Source organism: Nannizzia gypsea, genomic scaffold (assembly GCF_000150975.2).
Source record: "Nannizzia gypsea CBS 118893 supercont1.7 genomic scaffold, whole genome shotgun sequence".
Lineage (NCBI taxonomy): Eukaryota > Fungi > Ascomycota > Eurotiomycetes > Onygenales > Arthrodermataceae > Nannizzia > Nannizzia gypsea.
The window spans coordinates 388,152-401,728 of NW_003345195.1; the positions used below are offsets into that span (position 1 = coordinate 388,152).

Below are 13,577 nucleotides of genomic sequence, written 5' to 3' on the forward strand. Positions count from 1 at the left end.
CTGAGCCACAACTAAACCGCGACCAGAGCGACAGACGAGACAGCTTCACCTCATTATAACGGAGAAGGTACATCCATCCACCCTGCTGCTGCTCCTGCTGAGACCGTCCCGGAGTTGAAGTGACCATCAGCTCAAGCAAGCTCCGGCCTAGCTCACCTCCTGGTCGTTTTGAAGAAAATCGCCGAAACGCTACCCGCAAGCCGCCAGAAGCACAGCGCAGCCATGCATAAGCCCTCGCTCACCCATCTGGTGTACAACGCCCTCTTCAGCAAGCCTCGCGGGAACGATCCGTCCTCCTTCTCCTCACACATCACCAGAAACCTCGTCCCTGAAGTGCGAGTAGAGACATCGACCTTCTATGGAACGCTGGATTGCATCGAAGCTCAATATCCCGGCCTGGACTACTCGTATGGCCCTCATCGCATGAGACTAGGCCGTTTCCACCACCACAAGAAGCTGTTCAAGGTCTTTGACGAGCTTAAGCTGACCGAGGCTGAGATCTCGTCTCTCTGTCGCTGGGAGGGCACAAAGTCGGCTAGAGAACGGTACGAGCGAGACACCGGCATCAAAGTGCGAGACACCACCGCAGACGAGATCAAGCCTGCTGCCCCCTCGATGCCCCCTACGCTCCATGTCCACGCTGCCCCTGTACGAGAAGAGATCGAGGAGGAAGAAGCAGAGGTAGAAATAGAAGACGACGAGTGCTGCTCTTCTCCCTGCCGGCAGCAGATCATAGACGGGCCCATACTACCCAGCAACGCAGGATCGGACACCAACGGACCCATTACTGGCGAGAGTGGAACGGAAGATAGCAGCAGCGACGAAGACCTGGAAAGCTACGGAGTGGCCCTGAATGAACACCTCCTAGAAGCCACAGCCGCTCGGGAGCGTGGGATCAATGTTGCCCTTGACGAGATATGGGAGCAATGGCTCAAGGAAGCCATCGAACGAGGCGGCTATACTGACATGCTCGATGCCATTCGTGAAGGACGCGCCATTGACTTTACGCAGAGAGGCGTCTCTGTGCACCACCACCACCATCAGCATCACCAGCATCACCAGCACCAATACCATGCTGCAGGATCAGGGTCGCCCGCACATCATACCGCTAGCTACCACTCCGCCAGCTCAAGACTACCAGCTATAAACAGCAACGACATCATTCCACCGATCTCAACTGTTTCTGCAACTGTCTCGGCCCAGCCATCAAGAGACCTTCACCACAGCTGAAAAATCATCTCTCTCTTTCCTTTTTTTTTTACGGCTTTCCTTTTGTTCAGGCATTTTACCGGCGCAGTGATACAAGAGACTTTTCTTATTCTCTCTCCTTATTCTATTCCTTTTTATTTACCAACGGCGTTTATGGGACTACTTCTCGAATATTACCTAGCGTTCAAGCGAGCGTCTGCGCTTTCTGCAGTCCCTTGCCCTTTACCCGCCGTCCCATCTCAGCTCTTCTCGTTGCAGACATTTTATGTGTTCCCAAGACCTTACGGCTATGGATAGACTTGTCTCACCTGTTTATCACCTCTACTCGCTTTTTTTTGCTGTTCTCTCCAGCTTGATATAACGACTCCTTTCTGCTTCCTTCGGCATATATTCCCGTTCTTTTTATGATATCCCTGAGCGCAAGCATGCGATGTTCCTATCTACATTCCTATTCTTACTCTGATTTTTTTTTACCTGACTGCTGCCTTTGCATCTTTTTTAATGTTCGCTCATGCATTTATTTCTTTAGCAAGGCATCTTTAATATTGTATCTAGCCTGTTTGCAATCAGGGGAACACAGTTCATCTTTCACCTTCAGACGTTCACTGTAGGAGAATCGAATATATCAATTAGATATCACTTTATTCAACTACTTACCATCTGTATCATACGTTGATATACGGAGTACTGGAGTAGATCAAGTAGATAAATAAATGTCAAACATGCGCTAGTCAGAGCAACCAAGATCAACATCTCAACTATTGAGTTAACGGCTCCGCGGCATCGACAACACCATGACAGCTACAGGCTGACTGCTACATCTCGCACGAAGCTTGAAGACGCCGGGAGAGAGTTATGTCGCCCTTATCAAGTCGCTTTCTTTCCTCTACGTCAGGAACCGCGATTGAATCATGATCAAAGCTACCTTCTACAGCCGATTCGACACTCAGTCAGGCATGCAACCCCCGCAACACCTCAATCATCATCACCATCAACAACCCACCACCCTTGTTACACCCACCATATACTAACAGCACCCAATACAGGCCCCAAGGTCGTTCACCAAGTTCCCGATGGAGCTATCGTCCCATCTCCTACCGCACCGCCAGGAACTTCTCCCCTCTTCAGCTTCTCAGACGTCTCGTTCTTCGTAATCCCACGACAAGAGCTATGCGGGAACCTCATCCACGTCTGCACCGGCGGACACAGAATCCTCGGATCCCCCGTCTGCATGAAGTCGCCTCGCTACGATCGGAATGAATTCATATTTAATTTCTGCATCGTGTTGAACGAAGAGGACGAGTGGGGGACGTATAAGAGTCTGGTGCAGAAGTTGGCACATCTGATGTGCGGGCTGGAAGAGCAGTCAGGCTTCTTGTCGAAGGATACCTCCAAGGACGGGGAAGGGAAGATATACAGCCTGTGTGAAACGCTGATGGAGGATTTGAATAACTTTTATGAGTGCATGATTCCAATTGGTATGCTGCCTTCAACTAATCTATCGACCTGGTAAGCTATTAGATGCTCTGTACTGACTGCTTTACTAGATGAATTGAATACCCTTAATGTCAAGTTGTTCCCGCTATACCCTTCCCCGCCTATCGTCAAAGCATGGCATGTTCCTCTTTTCACTGTTCGATGTGAGACCTTCATGGATGAGAACTGGGATCTGACTATGAGAAGGGTAGGATAAAATCCCCTTATACGCCGTTCTCATTTCGAACTCTACTAATATTTAACACAGATCGTTCCATATATAAATGGAATCAACAGCGTTCGAAAGATCTCCATTCTGTCCGATGCGGATTTCACTCTCACTTGCCGCGCAATACGCCATCTAATATATTACGGATGTGCATTTCTTCTGGATATCTTCTCTTTCTCAGCCATATACGCCCCAACTGCGGAGTTCAGTTCGACCATCGTCACAGACAAAAAGATGCAGTGCGAATGTGCTCGATATGTCAACATACGCTTTTCGCCCGTCAGTGAACCCTCACCTGTGACTAGATCTACTGCTGCTCTAGGCGGATCGTCATCTACTTCCAATCTCCAGAGGGCGTCTATATCTCATTCTGGCCATGGGATACATGTTACCAATGACGATCCGTGGGTGGAACATGATAGCATCTGGCCAAAGATCGATACTTCCATTCCATCTGCGTCCGGCAAGGGCTCAGGCAAATTCGGCTCGAGGACAATTGTCGATGGAGTCGGCCTTATCGAGTTATATTCGAGCCTGAGACAGGGTCAGACCGTCAAACAATGGTATCTAAAGCATATGCGCGAACTTGCAAATATTGATGTACGCCGCTTCATCACCTTTGGCGTTATCAAGGGCTTTTTGTACCGAGTACATAAGTATCCCTTTGCAACCGGGAGAGTCATACAGAGCCACCACCAACGAAGGCAGTCAAACCACTTCCCGTCAACTTCTCCTCTTGCGGGATATTCACTTGGGGCAGCAACTGCAACTGACCGAGATACCCACCCGTTCACCCGTGATCGCCTAAGTTCTACAGCCAGCGGTGTTGACCCTCTGTCAACGAATAAATCCCTGTCGAAAAATACATCTGCCCTCTCTCCTCGGAGCCGAGCACGTAACCGCCGCTCTCTTCACCGTTACGATGATGATGGCAACGACGGCGATGTAGATGTGTTCGGGGATGATGATTCGGACGGAGAGGAGGAAGATGAGATAGGGGACTACGGTATAGACAACAAGACTCTTGCTAAGTACCTGGATGGAACTCATTGCTTCGATGAGATATGCACGGAGCTTGAGGTAACCGATAAAGAGCTCACGGCTAGGTTGAAGCGATATCCGCGAGAGGTTGTTATCATCCACTCATAGTATATATGAGCAGTTAGCTTTATAATCGAGCCATCAATCAACAAATCTCTGTAGATTGAATAAAAATATGCATCTTCATGAATTATGTGTTCTTCATTATTATACTCTCTGCCAGCGAGGTTGCCATCTTCATAACCCTTGAGACGCCAAACCTGCAATCTATCCACCCTATATATGACGTACAACGGCAAGCAATCGATCCTTTAAAAAAAAGACACAAACACAAGATAGAACGCCGCATGAAGTGAAAACCCGTTTAATCACTCCTGTTCTTCGTCCCATCCTTCCAATTCCGCTTTCTCCAAGTCTGCCATTGCCAATGGCTCCCAGACAGTCTCGTCTTTGCCAGGCACAGTAGACTTACAGTCCTTAAAGACCGGGCCAATGCAATCGATCCATCTCTTGCGACGGTCCATAAGGGTACGGGCCATGTCGCCGATTCCAGGCCTGCCTACACCGGCCGTGCTAACCGGATGACTGCCTCCGCCTGCACCGCCAGGTCGATGTTTCGCGTGAGAGCCTTTCTTGCTCTTGCCTAGGGTACGAGTCCGTTTAAGATATGCTTGCTGTACTTGGGTATCTAAGTCGTCGAGGATAGTGCTGTATTCCTGGTAAGCCAACCGTTCACGAGCAATATCTAGCAAGCGAGTTTTCCGTGCACCGTTAACAATCATCTGTTTCTTAAGCTCTGATTGAAGGATGCGGAGCCGCTCAGCAATGTCGTCGTCATAATGGGCATCATAATCTGGATTGTCCTCAGGCCCCAGGAAGCCGATATATCGGAGTTCGGCCTTCAGTCGTTCATCGAGCTGGGCATGGTCTAACTTCGCAGCCGGAACTTTGAACCCGCTCAGTGAAGACTCAGGGAACGATGTAGCTGAGCTTAGCTGCTTTGGCTCCGTGTCCCCATTTGGGTGGTCAATGTCCATTGCACTGTCAACATTTGATATTCCATTTGCGGTCGACTCTTCGTTTCCAGGTTGAGATGCATCATCTGGAAGGGTGCGGTGCTCAAAACGTAAAAGAGAGTATAATCGACTGAGCATAGGAGGGACTGAGACCTGGTCGGTCTCACAAGTCTCATCTGTGATCTGATCAATGCTACCCCTACCCTGGTTTAGGGGTAATTTGTCTCGATCTTGATTTGTTGAGTCCATATTTAAGCCATCCTCTTCGGCCCAAGCATCGGTATAATGTTTTTTCCCGCGGCGGGGCATTAAAAAGGGAGTGGCACGGTCACCCTGTAGGGTCAGATGTACTGTACAGTTAAGAACGATTGGGGGTAACAAGCCCTTACCTTTTCCTTTAAGAAAGCTATGTCCTCCTCCGTAAGGGGCCGAACATATGGTTCTAGGTACGTTGCAAAGGTATTGGCGCTGACTTGGTTTGTAGGCTTCGCATTGCTAAAATCCTTATCTGGCGGCTCACCGGCCATTAAATGCTTCAAGTCCGATTCCGGGAAGCTTGCGACGCTGTATATTTTCTTCTTCTCTTCAGCCGACATATTGGGAGTGATATCTCGAATATGGTACACTGTAGGGTCATCGAATTGTAAAGGGTCGGGCCCGAAAACCTGATATTGATGGATGGCGGGAGCGGGTTCCGGTTGATGCGATTCCGAACTATCAACAGACTCAGGGCTTCCCGCAGTTGATCCAGCAGTAGCAGGAGGAGGCGAATGAAAGGAAGGTGGAGACAAAGACGATGCGCTCGACGGTTGGTTTCGTGCTTTTTTAGGTGAACCCACTGGAGCTTCTTTACTTCCTCTTTTATGTGATGCTATGGATGAACGTTAGTGACCTAGGTGATCTATAAAATTTAAAGAGCAAGTTATAGCTTCATCGGTATCGCGATTGGACTGGACTTACCATCGGCTTTAGTTTCAGGACCGTCCTGTCTCGCAACACCATGGGCACCATGAGAGAGCGGTCTCTCCTCCTTGGGAACATTTTTCTCTTTCCGCTTTTTTATCCTACCTCCCTTAAGAATTCGTGATTCGTCTTCATCATCATCTGCCTCTCTTTTCATTCGTAGCTTTTCTTCGGCGTCCCGGTCCACTTGTTCCCGTTCTCTCTGGTCTTCCAGCACTTCCTTTCGTTTTTGTGATAGCTCTCTCATGCCGGCATTGCAAGCATCTTCCCTAGTCTCCGCAAGCTGACCGAGAATCTTCAATTGATCCACAAGGGATTCAAGTATTTTCTGGTCCGGAATCTGACCGATACCTCCAAATTTCTCAAGAACATCGGAATACTGCACGCCGGTCGGGACGAGGAGCTTGGAGACATCATTGTCAAGATAGCCGGTAGATAGGCCAATTCCGGTAACTGTGCTGGCGCCTGCACTGAGAGCAGAACTGGGTGTGGTATTCCGGCTTCTAGAACCTCTAGGCTCGCGGCCTTTGCCCTTGTTCTTATTCCCGAGACCAGGAGGCATCGCGCTGGTCACCCTTGGTGGCGGCGATCGGAGAAGTGAAGAAAGCTCGGGAAACGCCGTAAATCCTCCGCTAAGCTTGGATCGTTCGTCTAAAGGGGTACAAGGATGTATGATGTGAAGGGTCTGGTGGTTGCAGGTTGGGCTGTATCGATATCAACTGCAACTTGCGGCTTCGCGCGTCGTTTGGTTGTCGTTGGACAAACTTGCCGCACTGACGCTTCCATGCCCCGTTTTCTGGAACTGGCCCGTGCTGAACTCTGTTAGTAATGACTTTTTCTTATATAACACATAACCTTACTCTGACACGAGAAAAAAACAACTTTTTCAAGCCACTTTTTGACACGACAAAGTAGACCAGGAATAGGTACACCAAGCAGGAAGACAAGTCAAGTTTCTTCAGGGGTGCTTTGAGAGGAGAGATGAGGATGTCGAGGTAGACCGTACACCGCTTTACTTTTCCCTTTTCGGAAGTTTTCTTACGGCTGACATGCTTGAGGCTCCCCCCCCTCTATTTGTTGACAACTCGTTAATTAATTCGCCGAAACAGACTGAAGCTCCATGTCTAGGCCGAAATGACGAGTGCTACACCATGCTTCCAAAGAAACGTTATTGATAGCGATTCCAAAGTATGGAGGTAAAACTCTCACCTGAAACCAGGGTTGAAGGGGGTTCCTGCTGTGGCTTAGACCCCATGGGATTTCCACCATCTAACGGAGCCCTTCATAACAAATCATTTGTAGGATCATCCATGGCGGCAGCTCCGTGATGCCGAAAATCCCGGGATAGACTGCGCGCAACTGGCAATAATGAGTGCTGATGAATGATTTGGAAACAAATATCCCACCCAGTGGCGTGAATACGCTAACTATGTAAGCGTGGCATATCTGTAACCGAGCACTTGCAGCCATCTCCTAACAGCAAAAAGACCCGACCGTATTCACTGGTGTGTGGTGAAGATAACAAGCGAATGGCAGTTTCTTAACAAAGAAACACGTCAATCCTCGAGGATGAACCGCGCCGCTATTGGAAGTCGAAGTCGCCCTGGAGTACTGTTCTTACTACCTGACTAATTGCTCTACATATGCTCCTGGATCGTCTCAGCTTGTCGAAAGCGTCTGTTACGGTTGGTGACCAAGAGCCTGATAAATTTAGCACGCCTTGCCTTGTCCTTGGTCTCGTGGGTCTGTGAGCCAAGCTTCAAACGCTGATCAGGCTGGGTGTTGTGCAGTCTGGGGCATGCTCGACTAGCGCTCTCCGCGCCTCAGTCTCGGCTCAATCACTCGGATGGCCAGAATCAATCCCGCATCACTCAATAGCCAGCATGCCTGCTTGGCCGTGGATGATACATTGACAAGCTGATCGCCACCCTCTTTTGCTCGTTTTGTACCTGAGTACCAGCCTCAAGGGGTGGTACCCATCCTGGATTTGATTAGCGCTGAGGATTAAATCTTGTCATCGTATTCAAGCGAGTCAATCTTACAAAGTACGCAGGCTGGATGGCGTTTGGGCAATCTGATTTGCGGCTGGAGACGGGGCAGTTATAAATGCTTAATCACATCCCCAAGATCCGCCCGCCCGTGCTGAACGTATTTCTTATCATGAAATAATAGTTTCCTCTCCTACAACTCTCTACAAGTGGGAAAGCGATCGTGAAATCGAGCCAAAACCTGGCTGCATCTTCCAACACCGTACTGGGCACCCAGCCCTGGCGTTATATTCTAAAATCCCATGGGTAGGTCTGGTCCACCCAGTTCTTCCATAGGCTTTTACTCACGCAATGCCACTCAGCATCAAGCTCCTTTCGAGTCGGCACACTGGTTTTACCAGGAGAAACATGCGACTCGCCGCGACCTGTTAACGTATGGACATAACCAAACCCACCGCCGGTCGCCTAATCTTCAGATACTTACATGAGCCCTCGTTAGGAGACCCTCTCTTATCAACTCGACATAGGAGACAATCTTGTGACACTTTCTTCAAATGGAGCCGGAGATTCTATTACTGGGCTATTATATGTGCCTGAGCTCTCCAACGATGCGTGCAACGAGGAGGCAAGGGGCCTGATTCCGGCCAATGTCACCCGACGTTCAGACTTCCCGAAACCTCCGTGTGCTCTCATGGCACTTGCTCCTTGGATATCACCGAGCTGCACACTCGCATTCTTAGATGCAGCAAAAGATGATCGTGTTGTGGGTGCTGTTCTTTATATTCCCAACAACTCAACAAGCAAATTACCCTTAGGAAATGGTACCATATGGAAGTTGGACGAAGACGATACATGGAAGTTGAACCACCCGTTCTCAGTGTATGCTATTCCCGGAGCATACGGAGGGCAACTTGTTAATCAAATCGCTCTATACTCTGGAAATTTGTCCTCGGCGCCACACGGAGATGAACTTAGCCGCGATTATAATCCTAACGCACGAGCTAGAATTTTTGCTCGGGTTGATGTTGGTAATGGAAACCCAAGGGCACTCCCTGAGCTGAAATATGTATACTGACTTTCCGCTAGAGCGCGGCCGGAGGTTGATGCCAAATCTTTGGATATTCCTTTTGGCGGTTCTCGGAGTACTTATTGTTATCATCATCATATCGTCGATTTTGATGCGTTATATCCAGCGACGACGACGTCTGTCACTACAGCGAAGGATCCAGGCAGGAGAGGTAGACTTGGAGATGCTAGGCATCAAAAGACTGACGGTGCCACAATATATCCTCGATAAAATGCCCCTTTACACATACTCTAATGACGGCAGTATCATGGCTCCTGCATCAGCCGTCACAACAGTCTCGCAAAACATTGATCAAGCGCAGTCGCCTACCCCCCCAGAGAGCAAGAAGCCCGCGATACGGAGCTTTGTTTCGCATCTTTTTGGCAATTCCCGAGAATCTATTGCCGTTACATCTGGCAGAGCAGGAAAGAGAACAGATGCCCGGGCTCAGGCTTTGCCTTCAGGTCAGGATGTCGGTCAGCTCACATTTTCGCAGTGCACATGCCCTATTTGTCTGGACGACTACATTTCTGGAGAAACTACTGTCAGGGAACTCCCATGCCGGCATATATTTCACTCAGAGTGCATTGATACATTTTTGTTACAAAATAGCAGCTTGTGTCCGGTGTGCAAGATCAGTGTCCTGCCAGTTGGTTATTTTCCGGAAACTGTAACGAACTTGATGGTTCGTCAAGAACGATTGGCCAGGAGGATACAAGAAGAACAGAATCGCCAACGTACAAACTCGAGGAATAATACCCCAAGTATCCCGTTAACAACCCTTTCACCAAATTTACGCAATAATACAGCGAATAGCACCGAACGGCAAGAGGCAATGCGCCAAAGAGCAGTCGCCATGCTTGGTAACGATAGGATGGCCGAAGATGAAGAGCGAGAACGAGCTGCTGCCAGGCCAAAATGTAAGTGCTTAATTTCTATACTTGTCTTTCACGATCTCCCCGTCAACCCTTTATTTAGCTTCTTGTCAGCATCTAACTTGTTTAATTAGGGCTCAAGCTAGTACATCGATTATTTCCTGTTCTCAGATGATGCTATATAACATGGGTAAAGAATCCAAATGCTCCTTCATTTACCCTGTTTTTGTATACCGGCGGTTGTTTGCTTTCCTGCTTTTTGCTTTACTTTCTCTACAAATACTCTGACGTGACGTCACGTTGTATGAGTCGAGGACAATTATCCGGCGCAATGGCGTTGGATGGTTGTTCACGGAGTCCTGGATAGTTCACGGCAATTTTGTATATTTGATATGAGGATTTCTCTCTTTGACGAGTGATAGGTACATACTATATGATAGCGGCGTTCCGCATATGCTAATGACGATTTAATGATATCTGTGATTCTATGCCACTGTTCCCTTGAACCTTGTGATGAATAGTGTTGCTTGCCACAAGGGTATTGCTTGTATGGGAATTGAACATCCGGGGATGTATGGCTATTATCGATGGCGAGGTCCCATCGTGTGTACAACCAACGTCATAATACGGTTGTGCACCCTTAGACTCGAATAGCCCTACTTTCATTATCGGCTATTACAGCGCCTGGGGTTATGGTGCACTAGTTAAAGCACTATCAAGCGAACTTGTCATGTTTACCTTTAACCCTAACATCGAGAATCTCTTCATGATAATTTCCTTCTCTCCGTGCCCTCCTTAATCTCTTCACTTCATCGTCATCCAGCCGCCTACCTACAGCTTCTTCCAATTCTTTTCGACTAATCTTCTCTAACGCCTTGCTTTCTTTTGCGGCTGCAGACTTCGTTTTCGGTTTAAACCGCGCCTGCATCCTGACTCGGAGAGAAGTATTGAATGAGATTTCAGTGGCATCCCCCCTAATTTCAACAGATGCCTTAGAAGGGGCTGAAGAAAGAGATTCTTTCGAAGAAACGTATGCTTCGATATCACCACCGCATATCTGAAGTGATATCATTCCGGGAGAGCCTGGACAGATTATTGGAATAAAGGACTCGAGAGCTGATATCGCGGATGCATTGGCGCTTAAAATGCCATATTTATCGCAGCTAAGATATCTTTTCGATGGGGTTTAACAGTTAGCTTCTTCTTATCTTTAATGATGCCAATTGTATCAGAAATAGCCCGTACCTCCCATGATGTCCTTTAAAACTGACCCCTTCACTCCCTACAACCTTTGTTGCTACCCATACCTGGCGAACGTCATGCGGTTCCGCGGTACTGGGGTTCCCTTCCACGATATTCTCCAGCTCGCTGGCGAATACCTTTCCGTTGACATCACACGCAATGCATGATGGTGGAGTCGACGGCAACACAAGCAAAACAGGCCCTGCTATCTCGGCTGGTACATCCGCAGAGACCCAATTCTGGCCATCTTCGTCAGGTGCAGCTTCGCGATCCGCAGCAAGGGTGTTAGAAGGTTCACCTATGGCTCTCCCTTCATTGTCATCGGCTTGCCGTTTTCTCTTCTTTGTCTTTTTATCCCCTTTAAAGGATAAAGGTTTGACCATTGTAATCCAGTTAACTGTGACGCGGCTTTCTAAAAGCACATCCAACCTCACGGGCTTCGGCTGATAACTAAGGTTGAGAGTAAACATGTAGATGTCGCTGGCAGCGCGGACGGCGGCTTCGGCGCCGGAATAACGTATATCCGGTTTTACTGTTGGCTCCATGTCTGGGGACCTTGGATGTGTAAAGAGGGACGAAGTTCGACTTCATCTTTCATCTGAACAACATCGCCACAAGGACACAGCATCTGTTCGCCTTGGGGTCACGAGTTCAGATGCCGAAATGGAGCAGTTGAGACTATACGGTGTTGAATATTCTATCCATTACTGTGATATCTAGCTAGTGATAGGAGTCGTTATTGACCACAACAGCCAGCGGCGAAGGCGCCCAAGGACTGATCCAAACACCTCCCAATACCTTCATAATACCCGATACCATGGTCCTGCAAAAGCCCAAATTTTTCCGTTTAATCTTGTGAAAAACATAGAGAAAAAAGGTCATGTCATTCATGAAAGGCATCACCATAGCATTAATGCTCAACAAACCAAACGGCCCGGTTCCATAATGAAAAGTAAGGTCGTGAATACGATGCATCAAGGCGATGAGGGCCACATGCGAAGAAACGGCTAATTTAGTCGAAGGTGATGGCGGCCTTGATGGCAGACTTGTTCTTCATGGATTCAAGACACTCGGCCCACTGCTCAATTTTGAAGGTCTTGTTGACGATGCCTTCGACTCTGACTTTTCCGGAGTCAAGATAGTCAATAGCGGCGGGGAACTTGTAGGTTTCGCTGAAACTTCCGATGATGGTAATTTCGTCGCCGACTGGGTTGAGAATTGAAATGTTAAAAGTTGATGCAACGCTAACCAGAAGGAAAATGCCAAACGACTATCAGGAGAAAGGATCAACTTACAGATCTTGGATGGAGCCCAGCTGACGCGGTCCTTGTTGGCATAAACACCATAGACAACAAGCTTTCCACCACGACGGCAGTAGTTGATAGCATCCTCAAGGATCTTAACGCTTCCGGTTGCCTCAACAACGATGTCGAAACCATATGGGTTGGCGGCCTTCAAGGCGTCGAACTGAGCGCTTGGATCCTCACGGGAGAGCTCAACGTACTCATCGGCAGCGTCGAGGCGTTTAGCAAGGTCCATCTTGAGACCCTTTGGAGCGGCGATGACGACCTTGCAGCCACCATTCAATCGGAGCATCTGAGCAAGAACCTATTTCCGGATTATCAGTTTGCTGTACCTTGCACCAAGGTGAATTTGAAAAACTGGGCGGACGTACAAGGCCGGTTGGGCCAGCACCGAACATGAGAACAGTTGAACCCATCTTGGGGCTAATCTTGTCGAGGCCGTGAGCAGCGCAAGAAGCGGGCTCGAGAAGGGTAGCATCAACATCGGAGAGGTTTTGAATCTTGAAAACACGGCCAGCTAACATCCAAGAAGTCAGATTAATGTGGAAATTTCACATGGACGCTTTTCAACTTACCAGGATAAGCGCAGTATTCAGCAAAACCACCGTTCATAGTGACACCATGAGCCTCGAAATGCTCACAGAGGAGCTCCTCACCTCGGCGGCAGTAGAAGCATTCTCCGCAAAGCTCAGAGTTGTCGGCAACAACTCTGTCTCCAATGTTGAATCCCTTGACCTTTGGGCCAACAGCGGCAACGACACCGACAGTCTCATGTCCAGGAACCAGAGGGAACTATGGAGATAATAAGCCATTTTGAACCTCTTCTGACTGAAAGTTACTTACCTTGGCCAAAAATTCACCCTCATGGATATGGAGATCAGTGCCACAGACACCACAGGCCTTGACTTTGATCTACAGATATTTGTCAGCGGCTGCCCTACTCCGATCACTTCCATACTTGGAAACACGTGGAAGCTTACCATAACATCATTCTCTCGGAGCTCTGGAAGGGGGATGTTGACGATGCTGAACTCCTCAGGCTTGGAGTATCTGCCGTTGGGCAAGAGAACTTAGCAAGCTGGATCTGATAGGCTATATATGAGGGAATGGAAGCAAGCAAGGAAGCTTACCTGAGAGCCTTCATGCTCTTTGGGAGTTGAGAAGCCAT

At 48.5% G+C, this 13,577-nt stretch overlaps 6 protein-coding genes across 6 annotated transcripts; 3 read left to right on the top strand and 3 right to left on the bottom strand.

The window, feature by feature from the left end:
- Positions 1-222: 222 nt before the first annotated feature.
- MGYG_07439 (hypothetical protein) lies at positions 223-1,230 on the top strand (the record flags this gene model as incomplete). The annotated part of the gene is made up of 1 exon (XM_003170147.1): positions 223-1,230. One exon carries the CDS (start codon positions 223-225, stop codon positions 1,228-1,230), a length of 1,008 nt encoding a protein of 335 aa, XP_003170195.1.
- Positions 1,231-2,120: 890 nt separating this feature from the next.
- On the top strand, positions 2,121-4,063 carry MGYG_07440 (hypothetical protein; the record flags this gene model as incomplete). Its single annotated transcript, XM_003170148.1, has 4 exons — positions 2,121-2,219; positions 2,264-2,687; positions 2,757-2,893; positions 2,954-4,063. The coding sequence occupies 4 exons, from the start codon at positions 2,121-2,123 to the stop codon at positions 4,061-4,063; spliced, it is 1,770 nt and encodes a 589-aa protein (XP_003170196.1).
- A 260-nt stretch (positions 4,064-4,323) lies between these two features.
- Positions 4,324-6,496, bottom strand: MGYG_07441 (histone acetyltransferase transcription factor; the record flags this gene model as incomplete). The annotated part of the gene is made up of 3 exons (XM_003170149.1): positions 4,324-5,304; positions 5,361-5,842; positions 5,932-6,496. The coding sequence occupies 3 exons, from the start codon at positions 6,494-6,496 to the stop codon at positions 4,324-4,326; spliced, it is 2,028 nt and encodes a 675-aa protein (XP_003170197.1).
- Positions 6,497-8,224: 1,728 nt separating this feature from the next.
- On the top strand, positions 8,225-10,038 carry MGYG_07442 (hypothetical protein; the record flags this gene model as incomplete). Its single annotated transcript, XM_003170150.1, has 5 exons — positions 8,225-8,228; positions 8,285-8,355; positions 8,422-8,950; positions 9,009-9,908; positions 9,998-10,038. 5 exons carry the CDS (start codon positions 8,225-8,227, stop codon positions 10,036-10,038), a joined length of 1,545 nt encoding a protein of 514 aa, XP_003170198.1.
- A 540-nt stretch (positions 10,039-10,578) lies between these two features.
- On the bottom strand, positions 10,579-11,650 carry MGYG_07443 (hypothetical protein; the record flags this gene model as incomplete). The annotated part of the gene is made up of 2 exons (XM_003170151.1): positions 10,579-11,035; positions 11,109-11,650. 2 exons carry the CDS (start codon positions 11,648-11,650, stop codon positions 10,579-10,581), a joined length of 999 nt encoding a protein of 332 aa, XP_003170199.1.
- A 467-nt stretch (positions 11,651-12,117) lies between these two features.
- MGYG_07444 (L-threonine 3-dehydrogenase) lies at positions 12,118-13,577 on the bottom strand (the record flags this gene model as incomplete). Its single annotated transcript, XM_003170152.1, has 7 exons — positions 12,118-12,311; positions 12,401-12,713; positions 12,781-12,926; positions 12,985-13,201; positions 13,253-13,321; positions 13,390-13,459; positions 13,540-13,577. The coding sequence occupies 7 exons, from the start codon at positions 13,575-13,577 to the stop codon at positions 12,118-12,120; spliced, it is 1,047 nt and encodes a 348-aa protein (XP_003170200.1).